The following is a 27,907-nucleotide window of genomic DNA, read 5'->3' as shown; positions in this document are numbered from 1 at the left end:
AGTAGAATGACGGAAGCATTTCTTAAGAAACTGCAAACGGGATTGGAGACATTGCAAAAAAACAAAACAAAAAAAAAGGTAGGGGACAAGGTTAAAGGTGTCCTCATTGTTATCTGTTGTCTTTGAATATTCTATAAATTATCGGGACCTTCTTCGCAACAAACTGACTAAAAAGCTTTTCAATCGATTAAATAGTGTTTATTTCGATCAATATGGACAGCATTTTAGAAAATAGATAACTAAAAAACTCGATCAGATTTCAGGACCAACACTCATCAAGTGTGAAATGACTGATCACAAATCACATTTTAACTAAAACATTTTACTCAACTGCCTAAAAATGTTATGTATAACTGAAAACAAAACAAACAATGAAGGCATTGCTTTTCTCTGTAAGGATATCAAGACTGGATATATTTAAGGCAGTGTTCAAGCTATGCCATCATACAGTGAGAAACTCGGAAGTAGTTGATTCCAGTATTTCTGATCACGCAGCATCATAAAAGCAATGTAATTCTGGTAGATGGTGACGTATGGGACAAAAAAACTGAAAGACAGCACAATGGTTTCCTATTTTTGTTTGCTGATCAAAGTGCAGAATGGGAAAGTCCTGACAAATTATTTCCTACAGCTTGCAGGTTGCCTGTGCCACTTTAGAACTGGTTTTCTTGTTGAGGCTTCGACAAATGAAAGCTCCGGCATCCATTAGCTTGGCAAGGTCCACTCCCTAGGACAAGAAGTAAAAAGTTATAGTTATTAGCAAAATAGTTGGTTTTACAAATATGCATTTTGATTTCAATAGGAGGGGGCCCGTCATCAATCATTCACTGCCAGCCTTTCCAAATCAAAACAGATTGGTCATCTAGCGCCGTCAACTACAGCCAATGAGTCCCCTGTAAAGTGTTAATGACATACACCAACTAAACGTTCGGACAGGTAAGGGGAGGACAGGACATGAGTGTGCAGGCAGTGCTATTGATGTACAGTAAGGAACCCATATTAAGGCTAATCTGTGAAAATTACTGTCATCCTAATTTCAGTGTTATTATTAATCCCAACATCAACACTTATTGTATATCCCAATATGTGTTTAATGACACCTATTTTTGTGGGTATCCAGTAGAGATAGACCGATTATCGGCTGGGCCAATTATCAGTGCTGATATTTGGAAATTTGACGTATACATAAACAGCTACTGTATAACCAAATATGTATTTAATTATGCCTATTTGTGACAGTACACAGTACAGATACAGTAGACCGATTAGCAGCCGGGCCGATTATCGGCGCCAATATTTGGAAATTTGACGTATATCGGTATCTGCCTTTTTTTTTTAATCCGACCGGCCGATATGAAAAAATATCTATTTAAAACCGGGTTATATCGGCTCAGATGCAGCTGTGCCTCTCTCTCCTGCCTGTTGTCTCCTGCATTAGTATTCACCACTGATTGGTTAAACGGTAGGGGTGCACGATATCCATTTTTTGAAACCAATATCGATAACTTCCTCCTCCTTAAAGCCGATACCGATAACCGATAATAAATATATAATGTTTTAAATGTATATTCACCCGATTTTTTGAACACCTGGAGGTTTAAAAAAAAAACAACAAAAAAAAACTAGTGGTGGATTCAACATAGATTTGCCTTTGACCTGATTTTTCATAATGACATGAACATTAATATAATGAACAAAACAAAGACAAGAACAGTCTTGACTTCAAATAAAGGGCCAATATGTATTTTTTTCAAATAAATCTAATTTGAGTCAATCACAATCAATTACTCAATATAATTGAAGATGCTTCCTGAACAATGAGCACTGTACTTGAACATACTGTATATCCAACAGGTATTGTGCTTTGTCATCAGACAAAAATATTTGGTGCTGCAGGAGAGGAGACTGTTGTGGTCTTGGTCCATGAAACAACTTTCTTAACCTGGGAGACAGGTTAGGACAGCAAGCCTATCAATAACCAAAAGGCCTCTCAATAGCTTACTAACTTATAACTAACACACTAAAATGCAAACATTATATAGTATGGTTCATCTCTCATTCCTCATAACAAAAATATGGTAGAACAAAAATGATTAATGGCTTTTCTTGTAATAATCAATATAAACGGCAGTGAGTGAACCCATTTTCAATAAAGTATGGAGTACGAATTCTGACAGGACTAACATTACACGTCTATAGACCCTACCCACGTGACGTCACAACTCCTTCCTCCTGACTGGTGCCGCCCAATTGTCCGTCAACACATCATGTTTCCCTGTTACGGCTACGTACATTCCTCCTATTTACGACGTGTTTTTCTGCTCGTTAACATTAATAATCAAAATGGTGAAGGCGTGTGTGGCGGTCGGTTGCAATAACAGAGAAGATAGACGGAGAAGACGGAGAGACTTGAAGTTCTACCGGATTCCGAGAGACCCGGAGAGAAGAGAGCGAGATGGGCTGCTGCAATTCGACGAGAAAACTGGGCTCCCAACGATTACCACAGATTATGTAGTAGTCATTTTATATCTGGTAAGATGCATTTAATATATATTTAGAGGGTTTTGGGCTGACAACCACAATTAAGATCATTGCTAGGCTAATCGCCGACAACATACACGTATGTATGTAGAGAGAGTGCTATCGCTAAACCATATAAACATTAAAAGCCCTAACTCAGGGGTATCCAAACTTTTTGCAAAGGGGGCCAGATTTGGTGTGGTAAAAATGTGGGGGGCCGACCTTGGCTGACGTCCTTTACGTAGAACAATATATTTGAGCAAATTTTATCTCGCAACTAGCCTTTGTGGTGTTCTCTCTCGACTCTAGGGCTCTTGCAAAATACTGTTGCTGTGAAGTTAAACTAGCTTCAGTTTCTCGCTGCGTATCTTCCCTGTAATCTTGTCGTACATGTCAGAGTGTCTTGTTTGGTAATATCACCTAACATTGAACTCTTTAAAAACAGTGGCCTGTCTCTTTGCAAATGAGGCAGACACAGTTGTTGTGTATTTTAGTGGAGAAATAGTACAATTTCCACCTATCCTTGAAGCGCTGGCCGTCGCAGTCAACTTTCTTTTTTGTTGATTGTCGCCATTTTAGAAAATTGGAAGTAAAGGGTCACACTGAGTAATGATCCTTAGAGTGCTGCTGCCTTTTAGTGGGTAAATGAGAAGCAGCATTTAGTGTGTAAGCTACTTCATACATATGCCGGTAGCAGTACTGTTGACCAATTTATTAAGTCTGTGTGTGGGCCAGACGTTATTGATTTTATGACAGAGGCTGGGGGCCGGATGAAATTTGACCACGGGCCGCATTTGGCCCCCGGGCCGCACTTTGGACATGTCTGCCCTAACTCCATTGACAAACGACATGAAATACATTAGACTTGACAGTGGATTTTAGCAATAACAAAAGGTTTTGAATTGAAAATTTCGTAACTCACCTTTCCAAGCACAAGATAGATTCCTGCCGAATTTTCGTGGACGAGGACCTGTTTCACCCAACCAGCAACGAAGTATTTATAAGCCTCCAAGCTCTTAAAGTTTTTCAAACTTTCGTGAGAATAGGCTGATTTTGTGTGGACAAGATAGTTGTACAGTTCAGGGTAGCTAGCAGATGTCAGGCAAATACGGCGGAGACAGCGGGTCGAAAAACATCGATTTAGGCATCAAATATGGATCTGGCGAATGGATAAACTGAAGCTTTTCCACATAACGCCTTTTATGCAACGCATCAAGTGAATTTACGGCATCCGAAAGCACCGGGTCTTCCATGAAATGCATTATAAATTGCTCGATCATCAATTGAGACCATTGATAATACAGACACAAAATGACGGACAAGTGGGCGGAACCATACAGCGAGCACGTGATTTTGTGACGTCGGTGGGTAGGGTCTATACAGTATGTCCGGGGTGAAAACCTACATGCCGTGCATGGTTGCCGATCGAAGTATGGAAGCGTGTGGCAATCCCATTATACTTTGTGGGTAACATTTATCTGGAAAGTGGCGGCGGCTTGGAATAATGAACCTGGCTCCAAATGACGAAGCAGTCGCCTGAATCCTATGTCTTCGATGAGGGAAAAGGGTTGGTTGTTGAACGCCATCGTTTCTGTGATCATGTTTGTGATCGCTATAAACTTTTCAAAGGCCTCGTTAAATTGTGCAACCCCGGCTTATTAGCTGGTTTTCGAATTGGCTTTGGAATTGGATGGGCGGCTTCATTCGCAGCTCGCGCCTCCTCATACTCTTTTAAAACACCATCGAAGCGATTGTCATCTTTTAAGTGGCTTATTAAGATGTGTTTCTCGCCAGCCGTGCGACACACTTGAGTGTGACATCACAGAAAGGGAGCGCTTGATTTACAAACGCACACATCCCAATCCACCTTTTCTTTTCTCGCCAGCCGTGCGGCACACTTGTGAGTGACAACACAGAAAGAGAGCGCTTGATTTACAAACGCACACATCCCAATCCACCGACACCGTGCCAAAAATATTACAGTACATATTATCGGTCCTATTAATAATGTTATTGGATTTATTGGGATGACGTCATAATTCCTATTATCACCAATAATTATCGTGCACCAGTATTAAATGGTAATAGTAAATGGAGTTACACTTGTACTGCGCCATTACACCTTTTTAAGGCCCTCAAAGCATTTCACAATATATCCACATCTACCTACTGGCGACACAGCAGCAGGAGCAAAGTGGGGTTAAGTATCTTGTATCTCAAGGATACTTAGACGAGGTCATCAGGGCTTTCTTTTCTGTGGGAAATTTTCAGAGCTATTTATTTAACCTTTTATTCAACTTTATAAGAGATGTTTCTGAGTCTGAAAATTCAGGAACTTCTGGAACTACATTTGTGTGATTCAATAAACATGCTTGAGGCATTTCAATGAAATTCAGTGTTTGCATTATTCTTTTTTTTCATGCCAATTTTTACACTTCTACTACAAATGAATGTCGGCTCCAAAAATCGGTTATCGGCCCCTCTAACTACTAATAATAGATATTGGTCCTGAAAAACCCAGATCTCTCGAGCTATAGTACCCAGTCTTGCATGCGTTGCATTTGGGTGGCTAATATTTTTTTATGTTGGCTGCATTCAGACCCGCATCAGATTCATTTTTTCTGTAAATTATATAGGCTATGTTTATTTTACTCGTTTTTAAAGTACAAATGTTACAAAAATCAATTTTAAAAATATCAAACTTTGTATTGGGAAACATTTTTGAATGGGCTTGAATGGGATCACTCAAAATAAATAATGTGTTTGTGGAAATGATATCCTTTGAACTGTAGAAGGGTAATGGTTGCCCTTTGGACACAATACTTTATATGTTTTTATTTTTAACTTCCCCCCTATGAATTATTTTTATGTATCATATCCAAATTTGCTTTCATTTGTACTGCAAGGCTTTCTTCAACTAATCAAATAAAAACTCATGGTAGACATAGAGAACTACTAACAGTTTGAATCCCGAGTCCATGAAGCATGTAGACGACATCTTCTGTTGCAACATTCCCAGAAGCACCCTGTGCATATGGGCAACCACCCAGCCCAGAGACGGAGGAATCGACCACACTCACTCCCATCTACAAGCAAAAAAGATTCATGAACTAGTGACAACCAGTAAGCTGGCAGATTTTTCAGCACGGATTTTGAGTTTTCAACCATAACTTACTTACATTTGCAAGTTTTCCATCAAACCATGTGAATGCAAGTGAAATAGGTTGACTCGAAATTTAGAATTCTTCAAACTATTTTTCATAAAATCTATGATTCAGTCAATGTTTTTCTGTAAAATTGTGAAAATGAGTAGAAATGTGACAATAATATGCTACTATTTTTATTTTTTACTTGTGCCCCTTACACAATGGAGGCACTGTGGTACTCCATACACTGTTTTAAAAAAAGAGTCAACCCATTTCTCTTCCAATTGCAAGTTTTGATAGAAAACTTGCACATGCAAATTATAGTTGAAAAGTGAAAAAAATTAAGTAAGCTAAACTTGAGTACGCAAACCTCATTTTAAGTAAATTAAAGTACAGACAGTATATAAAGTTAATCCAAGTGGGATTTGAACCAATTCCTCCGTAATGACAGCACAATGTGTAGACAGGTGAGTTACATAGTCCACCTGACTTTGACATTTCAAACTAACATCTTTTATTCAGGTTTTACCTACTGGGAAATGTATGTTTTGCCTCAAAACTTGATCATTCAAGTTAACACAACCAATTTGATCAACTGTTAACTTAATAAGATGAGCTACAAATACTCAAAATAACCAATTACTGAACTTGAACATTTGAGGTGTACTTACAGTGTATCACAAAAGTGAGTACACCCCTCATATTTCTGCAGATATACAAGTATATCTTTTCATGGGAAAACACCGACAAAATGACACTGACACAATTGCCACGTTTACATGGAGCCAAATATTCCAATTACAATCGGAATATTTGTTCAAACCGAATAAATGTGTTCCATATAAACACCTCATTCGGAATGAACAGGCCCAAACCGAATGGAATTTCATTCCGATTCACAGGGGTGGAATATTCCTTTTCCCAAACCGATTAGAAGTATAATTATATCATGTAAACAGGGAAGCGGAATGGTGTCTGGTTGCGTTCTTTCTGCGCATGCTCCGTACTGACGTGGTGACGTCACTCGGTGACGTAAGTAACGTCACTTGCAACATGGCTTCCAAGCACACGCACAGCGTACCCACACAACTTTTTAAATGAACGGAGTATCATTCTGAAGTTTTGTTTCCACTCGAAAAGTTAAAACAGCAGCTGATCTGACGATCGATCTCCATGTTTTGCAACGTGACGCTTTGTTTTGATTAATCTGCGCATGTCAGACGGCAGTTGTCAAACGTCCTTTCGGAATAAAGGCAGTCACATGTAAACGCTGGATCGGAATAGATGAAGTGACATGTAAACAGCTGATGTGAAATTTCCATTCGGAATGATTTGAATCGGTATGAATAAAAGTCAGCATGTAAACGTGGCTAATGACAAGTAGTCTGTGTGCAGCTTATATAATAGAGTTAATTTATTTTCTCCTCAAAATAACTCAAAATATAGCCATTAATATCTAAACCCCGGCAGCAAAAGTGAGTACACCGCATGGGAACTACATAAATCCCTAAATGTCCATATTGAGTACTGCTTGTCATTTTCCCTCCAAAATGTCATGTGACTCGTTACAGGATTGCTGTCAGCAATGCTGTAGAGATTGAAGAGGTGGGGGGTGGGGGTCATGCCCACCACCATGCTTGACTGTAGGCATGACACATTTATCTTTGTACTCCTCACCTGGTCGCCGCCACACATGCTTGAGACCATCGGAACCAAACAAATTAATCTTCGTCTCATCAGACCATACGACATGGTTCCAGTAATTCATGTGCTTTGCTGACATGTCTTCAGCAAACTGTTTGCGGGCTTTCTTGTGTACCGTCTTCAGACGAGGCTTTCTCCTGGGGTGACAGCCATGCACACCAATTTGATGTAGAGTGTGGCGTATGGTCTGAGCACTAACAGGCTGACCCCCCACCTCTTCAATCTCTGCAGCAATGCTGACAGCACTCCTGTAACAAGTCACATGACATTTTGGAGGGAAAATGACAAGCAGTACTCAATTTGGACATTTAGGGATGTACGTAGTTCTGATGCAGTGTACTCACTTTTGTTGCCAGGGGTTTAGATATTAATAGCTTTATTTTGAGGGGAAAATAAATTAACTCTATAATATAAGTTTCACACAGATTCCTTTAATTTTGTCAAAGTGTCATTTTGTCAGTGTTGTCTCATGAAAAGATATACTTAAATATCTGCAGAAATGCGAGGGGTGTACTCACATTTGTGATACACTGTATTTATAACCTTAGATTAGTATAATTCATTGGAAGTTTATTGTAGTAAATATACGTGACTCGTCAACCTAACAAAACATATGGCAAAACTAAAGAACAGGACTTTTTCAAGTTATCTTCTAATTGAGTTAAACTCCTAAAATCGCAAGTATGCTCAATGTAATTCAACAATGAACTTGGAATGTAGTCAAAAGAACAAACCTGCAAAGCTACGAGGATATTAGCGAGGGCTTGCCCATACGTGTCGTGACAGTGCACTGCCAGGGCGTCGACTGGCACCTCGCGGCTCACGGCTGCCAGCATTTCCTGCATGCTGCCTGGAGTGCCCACACCGATTGTGTCGCCAAGTGAAATCTCATAACAGCCCATGGAGTACAGACACTTTGCTACCTGCAGAAACACCAATACATTAAGCGCTGGGGGTTTTGACTATGATTTCATCACATGAAATGACATATATATTTAATGTTCAATATTTAATAACTACAATAAAACATAACTCACTAAAATACGATTGAATGCTAGTTACACATGGTTGACAGATTCAGGGTTTGTATAGGTATCAGCAAATCACATTTTATCCTTTTTAATGCCCCTTTAAATTAATGTAATGCCAATGCTTGACTGCAGATAGTTTCACGCACACAAATTGTGATGGTTCGATAACTACTTTTTTACCGATAACCGGTGCCCCGATATTGTCCAACACCAAAAATCTGATACATATATCAAACCTGTATGTGGCCCTGGACTGAACATATTATGGCTAGTTGTATTGTGATGCCGTACTGAATACTTTAATAATGATAAGTGTAAAAATTTCAAGTTTTTAAAATAAACATTCTTTGAAAAATAAGAGAACAACTTCAACTAAAGTTATGAAAACGTGCTGACATTGCACCTCTACAATGTTCAAATCGAAATAATGCAAACATAAATTTTTAGGATCAAGTGCAAGTGAAAAGTGCCACTAAGGCACTACCATATCACATACGGCTCAAACGGTGCTTCTGGCTCAAAATAACAACAAAAGCACACATCTTCAGTACAGTGAATGAGGTATGTCATGAGTTTATAATCAATTTATTTTCAATCATTTATTATTCATTTAATTTTTACACCATGAATGCAAATGGTCTGCCCACATAACAAATTCCAAGCATCTTAGTTTGGAAACATCTAATGGTCACTAAGCATAACTGCTGTGCTAAGCTGTCACCAGCCCTTGTACAAAGGCAGAAGGCTTCTGGATTCACTTTGAAGGCAACACGCATATTGGTCAAAAACCAATGTCGATATCTGATATCATGTGAAAACGCTGTCATCGGCCAATATTATCGGCTACCCGATAATGTCAGACAACTCTAATAAATTACGTTAAAAAATGTTTTTTTTACCATCAGGTTTACATCAATTTTAATTCCTCGAACATTTTGTTGAATGCTTTTTGATCCTTTTTAAGGCCTGAATTTTGACAATATCCATTTAATGACTTTTAATGCTTTTCAATGACCTGCATAAACCCTGAAATTTAACTGACAACTTACATGAGCAACTTTTGCCGGTGCAACCTGGCCTTCGTAAGGGCAGCCAAGAACGCAGGACACATAGCTGTTGGGACAATAAAAGCAAGTGCATTAATTGACGAATCACACAATCTCTTTAAAGGAAACCTCGGACTTAAAGACTTGTAAGCTCTAATAAGCCACAATTGTTCTTTTGCTAAAATATGTTACTGGAAACACATAAAATATTGACATTGATTTAAAAATCTGTAATATTTAGTACATGTTTTGACCTACGGAGGGCGCCATGTTTCAAGCACGCAATGGACGCTTGGGGTGATGATGTAGATCAGGCATGTCCAAAGTCCGGCCCGGGGGCCAAATGCGGCCCGTGGACAAATTTCATCCGGCCCCCAGCATCTGTCACAAAATCAATAAAGTCTGGCCCACACACAGACTTAATAAAATTGGTCAGCAGAACTGCTACCAGCATATGAAATATCTTACACACTAAATGCTGCTCCTCATTTACCCACGAAAAGGCAGCAGCACTTTAAGCAACATTACCCTGTGTAGCCATTACTCCAAATTTTTTAAAATGGCGACAGTCAACAAAAAAAAAAAGAACGTTGACTGCGACGGCCGACGCTTCAAAGATAGGTGGAAATTGGACTGTTTCTTCACTAAAATACGCAACAACTGTCTGCCTCATTTACAAAAAGACAGTTGCTGTTTTTAAAGAGTTCAATGTGAGGCGATATTACCAAACAAGATACGCTGACATGTACGACAAGATTACAGGGAAGATCCGTAGCGAGAAATTGAAGCAACTTGAAGCAAGTTTAATTTCACAGTGGCAGTATTTCGCAAGAGCCCGAGAGTCGAAAGAGAACGCCACAAAAGTTAGTTGCGAGATTGTTGAAATTAATAAAAAAAAATAATAAAGCAAATGTGACACACAATGGATTGCTAAAATTTGCTTAAATATATTGTTCGACATAAAGGACATCGGCCAAGGTCGGCCCCCCAAATTTTTGCCACACCAAATCTGGCCCCCTTTGCAAAAAGTTTGGACACCCCTGATGTAGATTGTCACTTCACGAATACTACCGGGTTACTGCAATTTCTTCTATGTGGCGAGACGTCCTAACACATGGCGCTCATCGGTTAAAGGTCGCGAATACTACCGGTTTCCTGCAATTCCTTCTATGTGGCGAGACGTCCCAACACATGGCGCCCATCGGTTAAAGGTAGCGAGTACCTACTTACTATTTGTAATTTTATTGAGTCTTTTATTACCTTTTCATTGCCTCGAAATACTTTTTGCATGTGTTTCCCTCTCATACTTTTATGCATTTTGTTTTCTTGTGGTAGCTTTAAAGCAGATTGTTGATCTATTGACCACATTAGTCACATAGTGTATTTAAACCCCCCTTTTTGATATTACGTTAAAATATTTTCTTAAGGCATCTTTAGTATGTTCTGTCTGTATGCATCTAACCAAAACAAGCTGAAAGCGCACGGTAGTACTTTCCGTGTCAAATTCGCCTCTTGTAGATGTTTCGCCGGTGTAGCACATTTTTGCAGAACATCGCTTTTGTTTTTTTTTTTTAAATCTCGTCTCATCCCGTCTTTCCTGTTCATTTTGCTTTTGCTGCTCGTTTTGTGAAATATCGACAGTGCTGTCATGCTCATTAATGTTCTTCTTGGGTTCATATTGAAAGGGTTGAACAGATGACATGTTTATGTAGCATGAGTCATACTTTCGAAGCCCAGCAGTGTAACCATGTGACGTCACCGCCCTGCGACGTCAACAACAATGGCGACCTACTAGTTGAACTAATTTTACACATTGTATAAAAACGAAAAACATCAAGAGGGGTTTCAATATCAAATTATTTTAACTCATAATAACGTTTATCTTTTAAGAACTACAAGTCTTTCCATCCGTGGATCCCTTTGAGATGTAGTTTGTCTTAAGATGCCTGTCATCTCACCCTCTTACAGGCACGCCTGCCTTTTTAGCTGCTTTCACAACCTCGTCAAAGCGCCGTAAACTTTCGTCTACTGAGCAGTTTATATTTTTCTTACTAAACATTTCAGACGCAGCTCCAAATATGGCTACCTCTGATGCTCCAGCATTCACCTGTGATGAAGCCAGAGTAGGGAAAGACCAGTGTAAGCTCCAAGTATGACAATGGAACAAATTAAGGTAAGATCGAAACCTACAGCAGCTTGGAAGCCCTTGAGGTTGGGGGTGAGGACTGGGTATGACACCCCAGGTTTCTTACGGATCCCCTTCATCACCTCCACCTGATCTGCCATCTAAAACAGGGAACAGCAACACTGAAACCAATTTGTGTAAATATTAACATGTGGGACTACAATGTAGGCACTGCTAAGTGTGCAGGTGTGACACTATTTTTCATGTGAAAACCCAACAGAAGAAGAAACTTACTTGTGGAACCCATTTGGGAGACACAAAGCTTGTGGCTTCTACTACTGACAACCCAGACTCTGACAGCATATCAATCAAATGGATTTTGGTCACTGTTGGAACGATAGTCTGAAAATAAGAACAGTGCGATGTTCGTTTCTTTTTAAATTGAAAAACATTTGAAGCTAAAACACGAATAAGTAAACATCCTGCTTTATAATACACTACCTTTTCATTCTGAAGGCCATCTCTGGGTCCCACCTCCACTATTTTTACCTTCTCTGGGAGGGGTTGACCTGCTCTTACGCCAGCCTACACATAAAAGTACATGACTTTAAAAGGCCCCGACATCATCACTCTAAATAAAAATAAATAATTTTTCTTTTTAAGTTATGGTTGGAATACATGGGGTAAACAATGTACCGATAGGCTTACAATGTTGAAGTTGTCTAAAGTTAAAGTGTGCTACTTTAGAAATCCATTCATGGTACAAATTTTAAGCTCTTTCATAAATGAAAATGATGATAAGTTTCTGATAACATAAGAAATTATGTACAATGTCCTATATATATGATCAATCAAAATACTGCTTTGCAGGCATACTGTACATTACCATGATTATAGCGTGTACTGTACATTTTTAGGAACATCTTATTAAGCGGGAGAGTGATGCTAATAAACATGATACTAGGGCTGCAGCTATTGATTATTTTAGTAGTCGATTAACTGACGAACTAGTTAGTTCGAATAATCGAGTAATCGGATAAGGAACATAAAAAATTAAAATACCTGAGCTGAGGCTCAGACTGTATAAGATAAAATAAAGTTAGCCGCTAGCTTAAATGCTATAAAATGCTAACGTTTAAAAAAATTTTTTTTTACAATGCCCTTAACAAATTCTTTAGGCACATATTCCCACAGAAAACGGCTAGATATACCTATATACTAAATTACAAATGCATTAAAAAAAACATTAGCTCAAACTAAAACTCATGTTATGTTAGCTTATGTTGGTCTTAACATGGAGCAGCTGGATTCAGCCATGTGAAATGAGGCAGACTACAGGGCAGTGTATCCACCCAAATCAATAAAACTCAATGCAAACACTTTCAAAATAAACCATTACAACGCCACTTTAATTAAACAATTACTCGAATCGAATACTCGAGTCAATCGATTAATCGTTGCAGCACTACATGATACTTTTTTCACTTGATATTTATCAGTCATGGACGACATTAAATGTCCTTTTTAAAAAATGATATACCAGTGAAAAGGTGAAGTATGTTCATTGCAAAGCACAAACTGTATCCCAAAGCAGCTCGGAGTAAGAAGAGTAGGAGTGGGAACCTCTTGGTACCTCACGATATGATACGATTTGCGATACAAAGCTCACGATAACGATGATCTGACGATATAGCAACACAACGATTTTCGATACATTGGTCAGGAAATCATTCTAAGATACTCTACAAAAAAACTAATAAACAGAAAAACAAGCTTCTGCTGTGAATTGGAATGAGTTTATCATTAGAAGACGTCCAATCCATTTGAAGTGGGAGGGATGGCAGCGAATGAACATTCGTTCATTCGCTGCCATCCCTCCCAATTCAAATGGATTGAACGTCTATGGCTGTCAGTGGCAGCCGATGCCAGGCAATGAGTAATTTTGGGCCATTTAAGGTCATTTACCTGTTGATTTCCAGTTACTTCCTGTTGATTTTGGGGTATTTTATGGGTCACTTGCTGTTTATTTTCCGTTACAGAACAGGAAGTGACCTTGGAATCACCCAAATGAATAGCCAGTGACTCAAACTCAACAGGAATTGTAAATGCTCTAAAATGAAAAGCAAGTGACCTGTAAATGCCCCGAAAATCGGACCGAATGACTGTGAATGCTCTGGTTTTGAATGAACGAACGTTCCCAGTCTAAATGGATTGGGCGTCGAGCACCATCAATGGCATTTTTTTTTAAAAATTGACACCTTTTTAAAACGATACTTCGATTCTTGACAGGAGCTTATCGATAACCTTTTGGGATACAAAGTATCACGATATATCGCCATTTCGATATTTGTCACACTCCTAAAGATATTTGTCACACCCCTTAATTTGAGACTTTTTAAAAAAAAATTTGGATGGTGCATGCAGTGCACCACTGCAATACAGGTGATACTTTTACTTTTTTGTTAGGTAGATGTAGCTATGCTATGTTTTCTATAGTGGGGGGGTTACAATAATTTCACATGTACCTTAGACGCAAAAGAGTCGTTCGAAAGACGGTCGGTACAACATGCTTGACAATCAAATCCACACACAAAGCGTTCTAACCTTGGCAGCGGAGCTACATGACAAGAAGTAATGCTGTCCCATGGTGGGTGAGCTAAAAACACTTCTGTTTACAAGCCTCCACACGGCCGCCATATTGGCCCGGTCTCCACTTGAACTACTTCTTCTGCGGAACCTCCGGACCAGAAGAGCAGCCTTCGTGCGCCTTCTAGTGGCTTTAAATTGATTGACGCATGTATTATGTACTAGTATACTGTATGTGCAGTATTGTTGTTGTACCGTCTGTTTTCAATTGTATGTTTGAATTAGTGATGCACGATAATACATTTTTCAACCGATACCGGTAACCGATAATTTTCTTATCATTCCAGCCGATAACTGATAATGTCAAGCCGGTAATTCTATTAAAATATATATGTAAAATTTTTAAGTATACACAAGAGCAAATATAACTATGCAAAAATAGAAGTTATTGCTCTTTTTTCATCAAACGTGAACACGTAGTAAATTCCAACATCTAAATAAAGACAGATTGATTGACACTGTCTAATGGTAAACTTCTGCCAACTATTACTTACAGAGTAAATTCCTTTAAGTTGCAAAAAATGCCTTTAAAAGTAAGTAATTCCTAACATATATAACATGAATACACTGCAAAAACACACCTCTATAAAACCAGTCAATTTTCAGTGTAAATCTATTGGTAGATTTCTTAAAAAAGAAAAAAATCTTAACAGCCTTATTTTAATCAATAAATTATATTTAATCCTAAAAAACTTTGTTTGTCAGAAATGTTTTTTATTCAAGAATAGGTACGGTTAGTTAAAAGTTAAAACATTATTTGAAAGCAATTTTTTTCTGGATTTAGGTGAAAAATGACCAAGTTTTTGGTAAATGGTAATATTTACTGTAAATGGAATAATCTGTCGCATTCATCTGTTAACTGGTCTTTAATACTCAAAACAAGATGGAGAAAATTATTTGACCAGATTTAAGAAAAATAATCTGATTAAGACATTTGCAACGTACTGAATGCATTACTAACGGACTGACTTCTTGTGAGTGTGGTTTGGTGCATGTTGAAATTATCATCTAACCACTGTGCCATCATGATAAGCATGCTTACTTGACCGACATTACTTGTCCAAATGTCCGTGGTGAAACTGATGTGATCAGCATGTTTTCATGAAGAATGGTGGTCATATAAAATGTATAAACTGCATTATTTTTTCATCCGGGGCTTTGGCTCTCGGGTCACTTCGGTCAAAACGTCTCTCGTCCGAATGAGCCTGGCATATCCTCCCGCCTGTGCTCCTCAGTCCGTCCAGCCGCAAAATGCGCCAGATCTCAGTCTAGCCGTGGTGCTTAATAAGTTGAACCGGAGATGAGTGGCGGCGGCGCTGCCTGGGACCGAGCAGTCAAAAGCGTCTCCGATTGCAATAGCTTAGCTTAGTTTATGTTTGTTTACATTAGCTTTATCCTTCGCGCTAGCGGCAGACTCGTATTCATTTGACAAATCTTTGTGATACAGCTTTGAATGGCCGATTAGGTTAGTGGTGTTGAATGAGGACGCTTTCTTAGCGCCTCATGGAACTTCTGCAGAGCATGTTTTGCAGATGGCGAGAGCGTCGTTTGTTTTACACACGGAAAAATCAGCCCACGCTGGTGACAGAGCCGTCATGATATCCAACTGCTTCAACCATGTCGTGTAACGCGTCACTCATGCAACAGGGGCTTCAGAGGGAGGAAGGGTTGAGGCGGCGGTGCAGAATTGGTAACGCGTCACTCATGCGACAGGGGCTTCAGAGGGAGGAGGGGTTGAGGAGGCGGTGGTGCAGAATTGGACAAAACTGCTTCGATTGTGCACATTTGTAGGCTAAATCAAGTATATAATTATCGGATTGCATTATCGGTTAAATTTTAAAAGCTGGATTATCTGTGTGACATCCTAATTGCCATTATCGGTCGGTGATTATCGGTAACCCATATAATCGTGCATCTTTAATTTGCATTGTTGAAATAAAAAAAAAAACTTGATATGACATAACCAACCAAAATCTTGTATAAAATAAAACATGTAAAAGCAAAATAGATTAGAAAATTAGAAGCGACTGAAAACAGTGCTAGTAAAACATTAAAAAACATAATTGAGCTCAAATGAAAACATGAGTTTCGCTGATTCACTTTTTTGTCGTTCATTTTTTGCATTTTAAATTCTTCTTCTATTATTTATAAAAAATATATATATAAAAAATCTTTTTCTCCATGATGGCTTTAAACTCTGGGGTCCAACGCCTAAACTGAGTCCGCAGATCCCAGAGATCTACTGGGTTTAAACTGTTTTCTAGTGTTCTACTCAAGACCACACTATCCAAGACTTGCCCCAGACCAGAACTCACCCAAGACCAAGACCTTTGGAAACAAGACCAAGAACATCAAAATGTGATCTCGAGACCGGTCTTAAAAGTTACAACACTAGTTTTCCATTAGCATTGAATTTGTTGTTTTCAGAACCTAAGCCACTCTTCAGTGCTTTTTTTCAGTGACAAAACATATGCCTAGGTTAGGCTGCACTCAGTGTATTCCCACTTGTGTCATTGTCCAACCATGGACAAGAACATGGTTGATAAACATTGCTTGTACTTCATCTGAAATAAATGTCTTGTAAGTGTACCTCCTCTCGCTCCTGTTGGTCAGCACTTCTTACTCTTCTCTGTCTCTCTGGTTGTCGCTTTCCATAGCTATACTTCAACTACTAATGCACACTGAAATGGCTAATGGTTTCTTCACACCATGAGCCACTCTTGTATGGCGGTACAGATGTTTAGATGGATAACTTTTCAGCCGTGGAAGTGTACAAAAATATCTTTAATGTGTCCAAAAGTAACCAAATAAAACTACTTTTAATTGACTTAATCATAGCGCATATTATATGGTAGCAATGCAATGGCAAAAAAAAAAAAAATAATTCAAACATTTTTTAGTCCTTATGTTTTTGTTTAACTGTCATCTTTTATCAAAGCTGAGAATCTTCAAAAACTCAGAAAGAGTTTTCTATTTACAAATAAATTGTTTTTAAGTCTGTCATTTAAAGACAGCAAAAGAAAAAATCAAGACACATGCTTTGGATACTGCATATACTTTAAGGAGCTTGTAACAAAAGTAAGAAAAAAATGTCTTTGAAAGAACTGATCAGACAGTTCTCTCACCGTAAAGGAATAGCACAGCATATCATAGTAAAGGCTAGGGGCGGAGCTTTGGGGAGGAGGGGGTGCTTCAAGGGGGCCCAGGTGGGCTGATAAAAATCATGTATGATGACACACGGAGAAATATTATTGTGTTTAAGCGGCCGTACATATAGCAGCAGATACAAAAGTCTCCACTAGCACCATCCCCCATTTGAAGCCCACATTTTCAGGTGTAACTTTAACATGTTTACCCGCACTCAATATTTACACATACACGCACACTTTGGCCCAATTTCACTGCAGCTCCTCATCACTGTCATCCACTTGTTGAATGATGAGGTCAGCACCTGAGTCTTCAGCCAGGTCATCGTCATCGGTTGCCATCCAGGCCCTATTACTGTGCTCCTCTTCACCATCCACACCCAGTAACAGAGCCGGCTCCTCACTGCTTCCGTCTAGACTTTCCATGGGTACAGTGTCACGGCCCACTTCGTGAACACACAGTGGGCACATGCGATAACGCCGTGTGCCCTCACACACCACTTGGCCGGAGTCTTCAGTCACTGGACACTTGCACCTCCTGCACACCAGCTTCCTGGCTTGGTGAATCTGACAACAAGTAACACAGATTACAGAGTATTGTCAGTAGATTCGCTATATCTGCTCTTGTGGTATTTATAAACTACAGTGGTACCTCGACATACGATCAGTTTGACACACGATCTTTTCAAAATCCGACGCAAAATTTGACTCGCCATTTGTGTCTGCATCTGACGACATGCTCGTAAAACGATGATTTCTGACAGCGCCACAGTTTCTTTGTTTTGCCGCAAGATGGACCCGCGGCAGATTTTCTTGTGAGAGGGATAAACACTGGTTCCAACGAAGGTTAGTGCAGGTGGTGAAAGAGGGAAAAAGGTGACATTTACCATTGAAATGAAGATGGAAATGATAGAAAAATATGAGCGTGGTGTGCGCATCCATGAACTGGCTCGACAATACGGCCGTAAAATGTCTACGATCTCGAAGGTGTTCCTCCGACCTCCGTTTGCCAGTCTTTATAAATTAAGGTGGCAATTATTATTGTGGTAACATCGCCAAAGAAATCGCCAGCTTCCTCAGGTTTTTAATCAGTTATTTCAGAACTTGTGCAACACAAGATGCCTACTGTCCGACGCAATTGATGCCAACAACAAAACATTAAAAGTGAAGGTAAAATCTCTACCGCACCTTTCTCTTTCTGTCACTTCAGTGACGCGGTGCGTTCAGGTACAGCGCGGAAAACACGTCTGCCACATTAAAACCCCATTCGTGACATTATTACAGTAATTATTATTATTATTATTATATTATTTCGATTAGTATTTATAATTTATTTGTTGTGCTAGGTATAATTGCCATTTGTAATAGTAACACCAGTATTTATTTAGGATTTAGTGTAGGTTTTCAGGCTGTGGAACGAATTAATTACAATGTATTCTTATGGGAAAATCCTACTCGACATACGACCATTTTGAACAAGGTCCTGGAACGAATTAACTTCGTATGTAGAGGTACCACTGTATAAGGACAATCGTGTAATTAAGAAAATATGGAAAAGTTATTTTATTTTCTAAAACAAAGCAAAGGGAAACTTGGAGGAAGTTTCCCAGTAAAATTGCCACAAAAGCGAAACAATACTCCTGACCCTCAGACATACCGTCTCAAAGTGGCTGCGGAGATGCTCCAGGCGAGTAAATCGCTTAGTGCAGGCCTGACAGGGATATGGTCTCTCACCAGTGTGACAGCGCAAGTGACGCTTTAGGTCTGCCTTCCTTTTCACCGTGTGTGTACAGAAGGGGCATTTAAAACGCATAACGGTATTGGATTCTGCAAAGCAGAGAGAGAAGTTGTTCACTTCTGTCAATTTGTGGAATCAACATTTTTTGTTACCGCACTACTAACATCTCTGCTTACCATTTTCATTAAACTGTGTGACAACACCCACAATTGGTGGTAAATTGGCATAAAGCTCCTCAGCCTTCTCTGCTTTTTGGGCGCTGGCCTCCTGGACGTCTGGGTCTTCATGCTGGTTTGAGTGGATGTTGTTGCTCGCCTTCCTCTTATTCGCACCCCTGGCACGCCGCCGCTCCGGCACTGGCAAAGTATACAAAGGGTCTTGGGGGTCTTCTGACTCTGTGTTGAGATCATTGGTGGGACTACTTGGCTCAGTCTTTAGGGCTGAACCAGAAATGTCATGCTCCAAGTCCTTGCACATAAAGCTAGACTGGGATCTGGAGCTGTCCCTGGTCCAAAGTGCAGGTGGTGGACTGTCAGAACGTGATTCTGGAGGCGGTTGCTGATCTACGGTCTCCTCTCCTGCGGCGCTGGTAAAACTGCACGTCTCTGACAAGCTGTGACAACGATCACCGTCTTCATCTTTAACGCTGATGTCCAAAGAGGATTTGATAAAATTCTTGCAGTAGTTGATGACATTGTTCATCTGTAGGTAACTGGCTGCAGACATCACTTCTATCACATTTTGACCTGAGAGGTCCAGGTGGCCCGAATAGATGAAATCCAAGATGACTGTGAAGGTCTCTGGGCTGAAAGAGTCAAAAGAAGCATTTGCAGACTCTGACATGCCATCAGGACCCTGTGTCAGCAGCATGCGGAAGTAGCCACTACTCCCGCACAGGACGTTGCGGTGAGCCCTGAACAGGTGGCCCTCTACCAACACATTGAAGTCACAGAACAGCTCTTGACGTCTCTGCTGGTTAAGCTGCTTCAGGAGGTTACTTTGGTGAGCCACAGTGATGTCGGCCGTGTTGAACCATCTCTGAGGCTGCCTGCAAAACACGACAATGCATGACAGTTTCAAACTGATAATTAGCATCAAGCACTTAAGATAATGCGCATGCATCACAGAGTAACTGTAGTTCGCAAAAGAAAAATTGGAGACCTAAGGCAACATTTAGTCTCATAACTGTCATGTTTACCTTGACCTTGGTACAATTGTACAATTGAATGACTTGTAGAAAAAACTGAGGCGAGATTTGGACTCTGCACCCTAAAATTAGTTAAAAACTACAGCCAGACCGAATACAACATTCTTTTAAAACTTGCCCAGTGTAATTAAGTGGGATTGTTAGCATTTTCATGTCAAAAACAGCCAAATTATCTTAACGTGTGCACCAGGCATTGCTATTTCCCAGCACAAATCATTTTTGGTACTTTGACAGAAAGTTCTCATTACACGTGTGATGTGCCATGCTGTTTATGGCTGCAGCAATCGATTATTTTAGTAGTCGATTAATCGATGAACTAGTTAGTTCGAATAATCGAGTAATCGGATGAGGAACATGAAAAATTGAAATACCTGAGCTGAACCTCAAACGGCATAAAAAAATAAATAAAAGATGATCTATGTACAACAAAAGAACAATGGCTAACTTACATAGCAAAAGTCAGATAAACGCTAACGTAATTATTTTTTTTTTTTTTACAATGTTCTCAACAAATGGTTCGGACATATTCCTACAAAAAAAAACAAAAACAAAAACAAAAAAAAAAACGGCTAAATATATCTGTAAACTTGATTACGAATGCATTAAAAAAAAAAAAAAAAAAGCTCAAACAAAAACTTGTCTTATGTTGGTCTTAACATGGAGCATGTGAAATGAAGCAGACAAGAGGGCATTGTATCCACCCAAATCAATAACACTAAAGGCAAACACTTTCAAAATAAACCATTACAACGCCACTTTAGTAAAACGAATACTCGAAGCAGTAAAGTTCAGTTCAAATCTTTTTTTCTAATCGAATACTCGAGTTAACGGATTAATCGTTGCAGCACTAATGCCGTTAATGTCTAGTAGGTTTACAAACCTATATTCTATTTTTTCCTAATCAGATGTGGGATTTATCACATTTTAATTAGGGCTGTCAAACGATTAAAATTTTTAATCGAGTTAATTACAGCTTAAAAATTAATTAATCGTAATTAATCGCAATTAATCGCAATTCAAACCATCTATAAAATATGCCATATTTTTCTGTAAATTATATATATATATTCTGTAAAATAAATTGTTGGAATGGAAAGATAAGACACAAGATGGATATATACAGTGGGGAGAACAAGTATTTGATTTACTGCCAATGCCACTGCCAATGCCACTGTACATTCAACATACGGTACATAAGGACTGTAGTGGGCATTTCACTCTACTGTCATTTAAATCTGTCTATGCTGTCCTCACTCCGAAGCGTCTACTTTTTCCAAAGCTAGACAGCTAGTGAACGACGCCTTAATATTCAGACTTCTTCCTTTTTCATCTGATTTATTAATAAAATAGCCTTCAACCATTGTCCTCTTTAGACCGTCATAAAACTACAAAAAAAAAAAGTACACAAGCATTGCATTAGCAACAACGTTAGCTTAGCACGCTATACAGGTTCACTAAACATAAACAAAAAGCGTCTCATACAAAAAAATAGAACATTTCGCTTACTAACATAATATGTACATTCTTTACAACAACCATACTTACGGACAAATCTTGTCCAAGGATCATATAAGCACAACATTACAACGTAGGCATCAGCCCGAGACGTCGTGCAGCCATATTGAACAGGCAAGAAAAAAATAAACCATGTCGCAAAGCGACCACAAGAGTTCGCTGTTAGCACAAAAAGCCTTGCTGTAAAACTTACCAAAAGGCAGAATACTGTCTGAGCGGGACATGTGCGTTAATTGCGTCAAATATTTTAACGTGATTAATTCAAAAAATTAATTACCGCGCGTTAACGCGATAATTTTGACAGCCCTAATTTTAATATGTTTACAGATGTTAAACGTGTTAAGTGTGTATGCTCCTTTATTAGTCCAGGGGATGGTTAACCATGTCATCCTTAACATAATGCAATTGGCAAAATAAAACCCTGGTGAAAGAAACCAAAAACTAAAAGGTACAATGATCTGTGGATGGATGGCACTACAGCAGTGGTTCTAAACCTGGGATCGATTTGGTTAGTCAGTCTAAGGGGTTCGGTGAAGTTTAAGACACGCGGGGCCCTATTTTTGAAAGCTGACTAAATCCAGGCAAAGTGGCATTTCAAAACAGGTTTTGTACTGGTAAGTCCCCAATTTACTGGCTTTATTCCAATTCTTTTAACTGCTAGTCCTCTATCAGATGGAAGGAGAAACTGGTTTGCTCAGTGGAAGGTTAACTCTCCCTTGGTATGAGGAAGTAAAACAGACCTACGGGTGGTGTGCACTGCGATGACATAAAAAAAACAACATTTGCGTCACATTTTACGGCATGAAAATAGTATGTGAGGCAAGATTGCAATAAAAAAGAGAATGTCGACATGATAACAAAAATAGAAACAGTGTGAAATTAATCAAATTTAATTTTCCAATGTGAAATGCAAATCAAAAGACAAAATTATTTGTTGTAAATTAACAGTGTTTATTGGATTTGTGAGAAGATTCATGTTTTTTGTTTGTAAAAATTTGGCGATCATTCTGTGCAGGGTGTTTCATTAAATTTGATATCATTTGAGATGTAAACATCACAGAAATTGTACGGTGAAGGTTAATGTTACCAAGCAGGTTTAATGTTGAACAATATAATATACTGTACATTCCCTCAAATTTGAATGAAAAGTTCTAAGATATGCGCATTGGGCCAGCCTAAGCTAGCAAGCTAAAACCTAAGTGAATTTCCATTCAAATTTCTTCTCATTTAGACGGCACGTTTTTAAACAGGCCAAAATGTATGTTTTTATCTTTATACCAGCAGCAGCATTAGACCACTAAACCAAAACCATAGACTTCATAATTATATTGACGGGACACCTTCCCCAGACACTGCGCAACGCCTTTTAGTAGGGGGCCGTCCCACACTCTGCTTCAGTTATTCGCAGTCGGTCGCAGTTATTCTCAAACACATGCAGCAATCCACCGCCGGATTTCGGTTGAAAACGTACGAAAGCTGTACCGCATACAAACAGGAAGGATTGTCTCAGGAATGATTTGTTCGAGGACTCAAGGTCATTATTATATTTTTCGTACCATGCATGCATTTTGAAATGTTGTGAAAAAAAATTGATGGAAGAAATCAGCCGTTACAGCATTAGCATTATACTTTGCAATACAGTATTTACATAAAATAATTGCTAACTACCCGGCTTTTGACCAAAAATAGAGACTGTTTAACGTCCATATCTGTAAAGAATTCAGGGATTTAAGCATTTATTCACAAGAATTTTCAATGTAAAAAGCTGTTTGTGGTGATAAGGCAGCGCCACATTGGCTTAAAGACTAGCATCACATTGGACATATTTAGGTAAAATAAATGCTAACTGCCCGTGTTTTTTTTTTTTTGCTTTTAACCAAGAATAGAGACTGTTTTACGTCCATATCTATATAAAATTCATGGATTTAAGCATTTATTCACAAGAATGTTCAACGCAAAAAGCTCTTTGTGGGGATAAGGCGGCGCCACATTGGCTTAAAGACTTGCAGCATATAAGACATATTTACGTAAAATAAATGGTAACTGCCCGTTTTTTTTTTTTTTTTTTTTTTGCTTTTAACCAAGAATCGAGACTGTTTTATGTCCATATCTATAAAGAATTCAGGCATTTAAGCATTTGTTCACAAGAATTTTTAATGTAAAAAGCTCTTTGTCTCTGTTTCCACTCAGTCAGCTTTGACGGCGTTAGGCCCCCTATGAACGCCCCGTGTCCCGTCAATATATTATGAAGTCTATGGTTTTGGTTTAGTGGTCTAATGCTGCTGCTGGTATAAAGATAAAAACATACATTTTGGCCTGTTTAAAAACGTGCCGTCTAAATGAGAAGAAATTTGAATGGAAATTCACTTAGGTTTTAGCTTGCTAGCTTAGGTATATCGATTTTGAATTTGATAAAATATGTAGGCTATATATTTTTTTCTAATTCCAAAGGGTTCGTTATTGCACATGTGAAACTCATGGGGGTTTGGTACCTTGAGCAACGTTAACCCTTGTGGTAACATACAAAAACTAACCCGTAACGTACATATTTTACCAAAATGGTAGATGTGTTAAAAGTGTAATATCTAAGTCATTTCTGAATATTTTTTTACTTTCAATCACTCAAAATGTTCACTGGAGTCAGAGCTATCCATACACACACATATACATACATATAATCACTCAAAATGTTCACTGGAGTCAGAGCTATCCATACACACACATATATATATACATATATATATATATATATATATATATATATATATATATATATATATATATATATATATATATATATATATATATATATATGTATATATATATATAATATATATATATTTTTTTTATTATTATTTGCCCTCTATGGACAATAAAAGCAGTATTGTGCTATGACCAAAACCAACTATGCTGGATATTTATATATTTGAATTGGAAATTTTCATTCGACATTATTAGAGCTTTGAATAAGTCAAAAAGTCATAACATCATTTTTTTCTGCATTCCCATTTTTTGACAATAGCAGTTTTTGGGGTAAATACCCTGAAACGTACATATTTTACCAAAATGGTAGATGTTTTACAGGTGTGATAACTAAGTCATTTCTGAATATTTTTTTTAAAACTTTCAACTACTCAAAATATTCACTGGAGTCAGAGCTATCCGTACACATATTGTTTTTATTTTTATTTCACTTTTTTGCCCTCTATGGGCAATAAAAGCAGTACTGCGCTGTTACCAAAACCAACTATGCTAGATATATATATGAATAAAACAAAATTTAATTGGAAAATTTCCTATGGCATAATTAGAGCCTTGAATCAGTCAAAAAGTCATAACAACATCATTTTTTTCTGCATTCCCATTTTTTGACAATAGCAGTTTTTGGGGTAAATACCCTGAAACGTACATATTTTACCAAAATGGTAGATGTTTTACAGGTGTGATAACCAAGCCATTTCTGAATATTTTTTTACTTTGAACTACTGAAAATATTCACTGGAGTCAGAGCTATCCATACACATATTGTTTTTATTTTTTTTAATTTCATTTTTTGCCCTCTATGGACAATAAAAGCAGTACTTTAGCAGTAGAGTATTTTAGACCCCTAGTGTTTTTTTAGGTTGTGTTTTTTATGCTTTTGCATAGATTTAAACATATAATTCACCGAATTTACCAAAATGGTAGATGATGGCGCATAAGGGTTAAAAACCACTGAACTACAGTGAGAGTAACTGGTAATGCATTGGATTTTGGGGGTTTGTTTTTGCAATAATGTAAATAAATAAATAAATAAATGCATTACAATTGGACTGGTCTCTCATACAGTAAGTAACATTGGTAAAATATGGTGCAGATATTTTAACTTTAACTACTATATAATATAATCATAAAGTAATTAATCATAAAATGATTACGAATTCAAAGACTTAGAATTATTACTTCAAAATACGATTTGTACTGATTCTGTAAGTGTGTGTACCTTCCTAATCCTAATCAATGCTGCTGACTGCACTTGGATGACACTACACACGCTCCGCCTACAAGACATTACTTTGGAATCCCATTGGCTAAATCCGCCTTCAATCAAAACGTCTCCTCTACCGGGCTACACCCGACACAAGGCAGTGAGCTTCGGGTGACAAATCCTCGTAATCACCCTTAATGGAGGTGCGTAGCACGTCGAATATCTGAGTCTACAAACCCATTAGACTCTAGACGATGGGGTGAGAGAATACACAAAGGTGGAGCGCCAAAAGCTGTAAATAAATACACCAAACCATAGTCCAGCCCAGCATTTGTACTTTTTTTTTTTTTTTTTTTTTTTACAGTAACCCATTTTCCCATCCCCATGTTGACTACGACACACATTCATTTTGAATTATGCGAACCTGCCTGACAAGCTTGCATCGCCCGTTCCAACCCAACCGCCCGTATTAGACCACGGTGCCCCAAATCTTCGAAAGAGAGAATGGTTTAAATTATATAGATTTACATTATAGCTAATCCAGGCACAAGAGCTGCAGAGCGTCGTAAGAGTGCGGTAGTCCTACGAGGGTAAAGCGGGCAGCGGCGTACAAGAGCAGCCCACTGTGTCCTGGAGCGACGCCCACTTCAGGCGCCGACCAGCACACAATGGAAAATAAACCTCAGAGCGGAAACTAACGTTGTTTAGCATTAGTATATAAAAAAATTGGGGGAAACCCCTATACGGGCTATACGTGCTAAAACACCCGTTTCGTTCATGTGGACCCCTACCCCCCACACTTCTCGCCGGAGGTCCGGAGCACGGCGAGCAGCGGGAGGATTTGCCTCGCTTACCCGAACGCAGCGACTCTCTCCCGGCGCGAGCATTCGTCAGGACCCGCTTACGCCCTCGCCATGATACCCGTGATAAAAACCCATCGATACTCACTGGTGATTGGATTCACCCGACGCCCGATAGAGCCTGCTCTCCCCCTCGTCGGTCATAATATCCATTTTTTGATTCCCTGCAGGCTTTCTTTGGCCTTTTCTCTCGATCAGGGTCCACAGTCAGCCACTTCCTGCTCAGCCCTAAAGACCGAAACCCGGCGAGAGAGACTGGAGCGCTGTGCTGACGTGGGTGTTTTATTAACTGGGTGCCCGAGGGTTCAAGGAGCCATTTAAAGCCCCAGCGCCACGCTTAGGAGATGCTTTTGCATGCAAAATCCTATTTGTGTAAAGAATTAAAATGTTTTTTCCCCCCAACAACCTTTATAATAGATTTGCTAAAGTGACCCGCGAAATTCAAGGGGTTAAAATTTAATAGTTGACATTATTCGTAGCTTTAGCTAGACGGCACAACATATGTGAAAACAGCGTTTCGATTATGCAAGAAATCAAGGGCGTATGTTTAGTAAGACCAAACATATTTGGTGAATGGGGGTCAGGGCTACATTTCTCACCAATATGAACCTAATTAATTGATAGGTTAAATGATTAATGCAAAAATAAATCTGTATTGACCTATACAAACTTTCATACTGCAAATGAATAACGTCTTAATCTGATATTTTTTGTCAAATCTAGTCAAATAATTTTCTACATCATTTTTAAGCGGCATGGAAAATGAATGAATGAATTTTTTTGAGTGTTACAGGCTAGTAAACAGATTAATGAGATTCTTTCACTTTAAGTAAATATTAGTATTTGTTCGTATTTAGCCCATACATCTAAAAGTTGGTCATTTTTCACCTAAATCAAGAAAAAGTTTCTTTCAAATAATGTTTTGAACAATATTCTTGAATTAAGAACATTTCTGACAAACAAGTTTTTCTTTTAAGATTAAATATCCAAACGTTTTGCTTAAAATAAGTCTAAGCTTATTTTCAGCTAGCTGTTTTTCTTATTTTAAGAAAACTGAGTAAAATCGACTTGAACTGTAGCAGTAGCAAAATTAGTGGAGTGTTGCCCACCTCCACAACATTAACGTCTTTTTACATTACTTACAGTGGCTGCTGCTGGTGGAAAAAACTTTTAATATCTCTAGTGTTTGAAGGGAGTGGGGGAGGCGGCATGTTGTATTTCTGTCGGGCTGTGAATGCGTGTGTGTGTTGGGTGGG

General features: G+C 38.6%; 1 protein-coding gene across 4 annotated transcripts; it reads right to left on the bottom strand.

Annotated features, from left to right (window-relative positions):
* Window positions 1-188: 188 nt before the first annotated feature.
* Window positions 189-26,967, bottom strand: hmgcl (3-hydroxy-3-methylglutaryl-CoA lyase). Of its 4 annotated transcripts, none has more exons than XM_057859813.1 (9): window positions 16,809-17,614; window positions 12,074-12,157; window positions 11,867-11,974; window positions 11,638-11,733; window positions 11,406-11,554; window positions 9,451-9,514; window positions 8,105-8,293; window positions 5,481-5,606; window positions 189-727 (listed from the first exon to the last, which is right to left on the bottom strand). In XM_057859813.1, exons 3-9 carry the CDS (start codon window positions 11,933-11,935, stop codon window positions 626-628), a joined length of 795 nt encoding a protein of 264 aa, XP_057715796.1. In that variant the 5' UTR covers window positions 11,936-11,974; window positions 12,074-12,157; window positions 16,809-17,614; the 3' UTR covers window positions 189-625. The 4 variants fall into 4 exon arrangements, 3 of the variants coding, with proteins under 3 accessions (XP_057715796.1, XP_057715795.1, XP_057715797.1); XM_057859812.1 differs by lacking the exon at window positions 16,809-17,614 and adding an exon at window positions 14,177-14,332; XM_057859814.1 differs by lacking the exon at window positions 16,809-17,614 and adding an exon at window positions 14,098-14,214.
* Window positions 26,968-27,907: the final 940 nt, after the last annotated feature.

The sequence above is a fragment of the Corythoichthys intestinalis genome, chromosome 15 (assembly GCF_030265065.1).
Source record: "Corythoichthys intestinalis isolate RoL2023-P3 chromosome 15, ASM3026506v1, whole genome shotgun sequence".
NCBI lineage: Eukaryota > Metazoa > Chordata > Actinopteri > Syngnathiformes > Syngnathidae > Corythoichthys > Corythoichthys intestinalis.
This window is presented reverse-complemented; position numbering and strand designations above follow the sequence as displayed.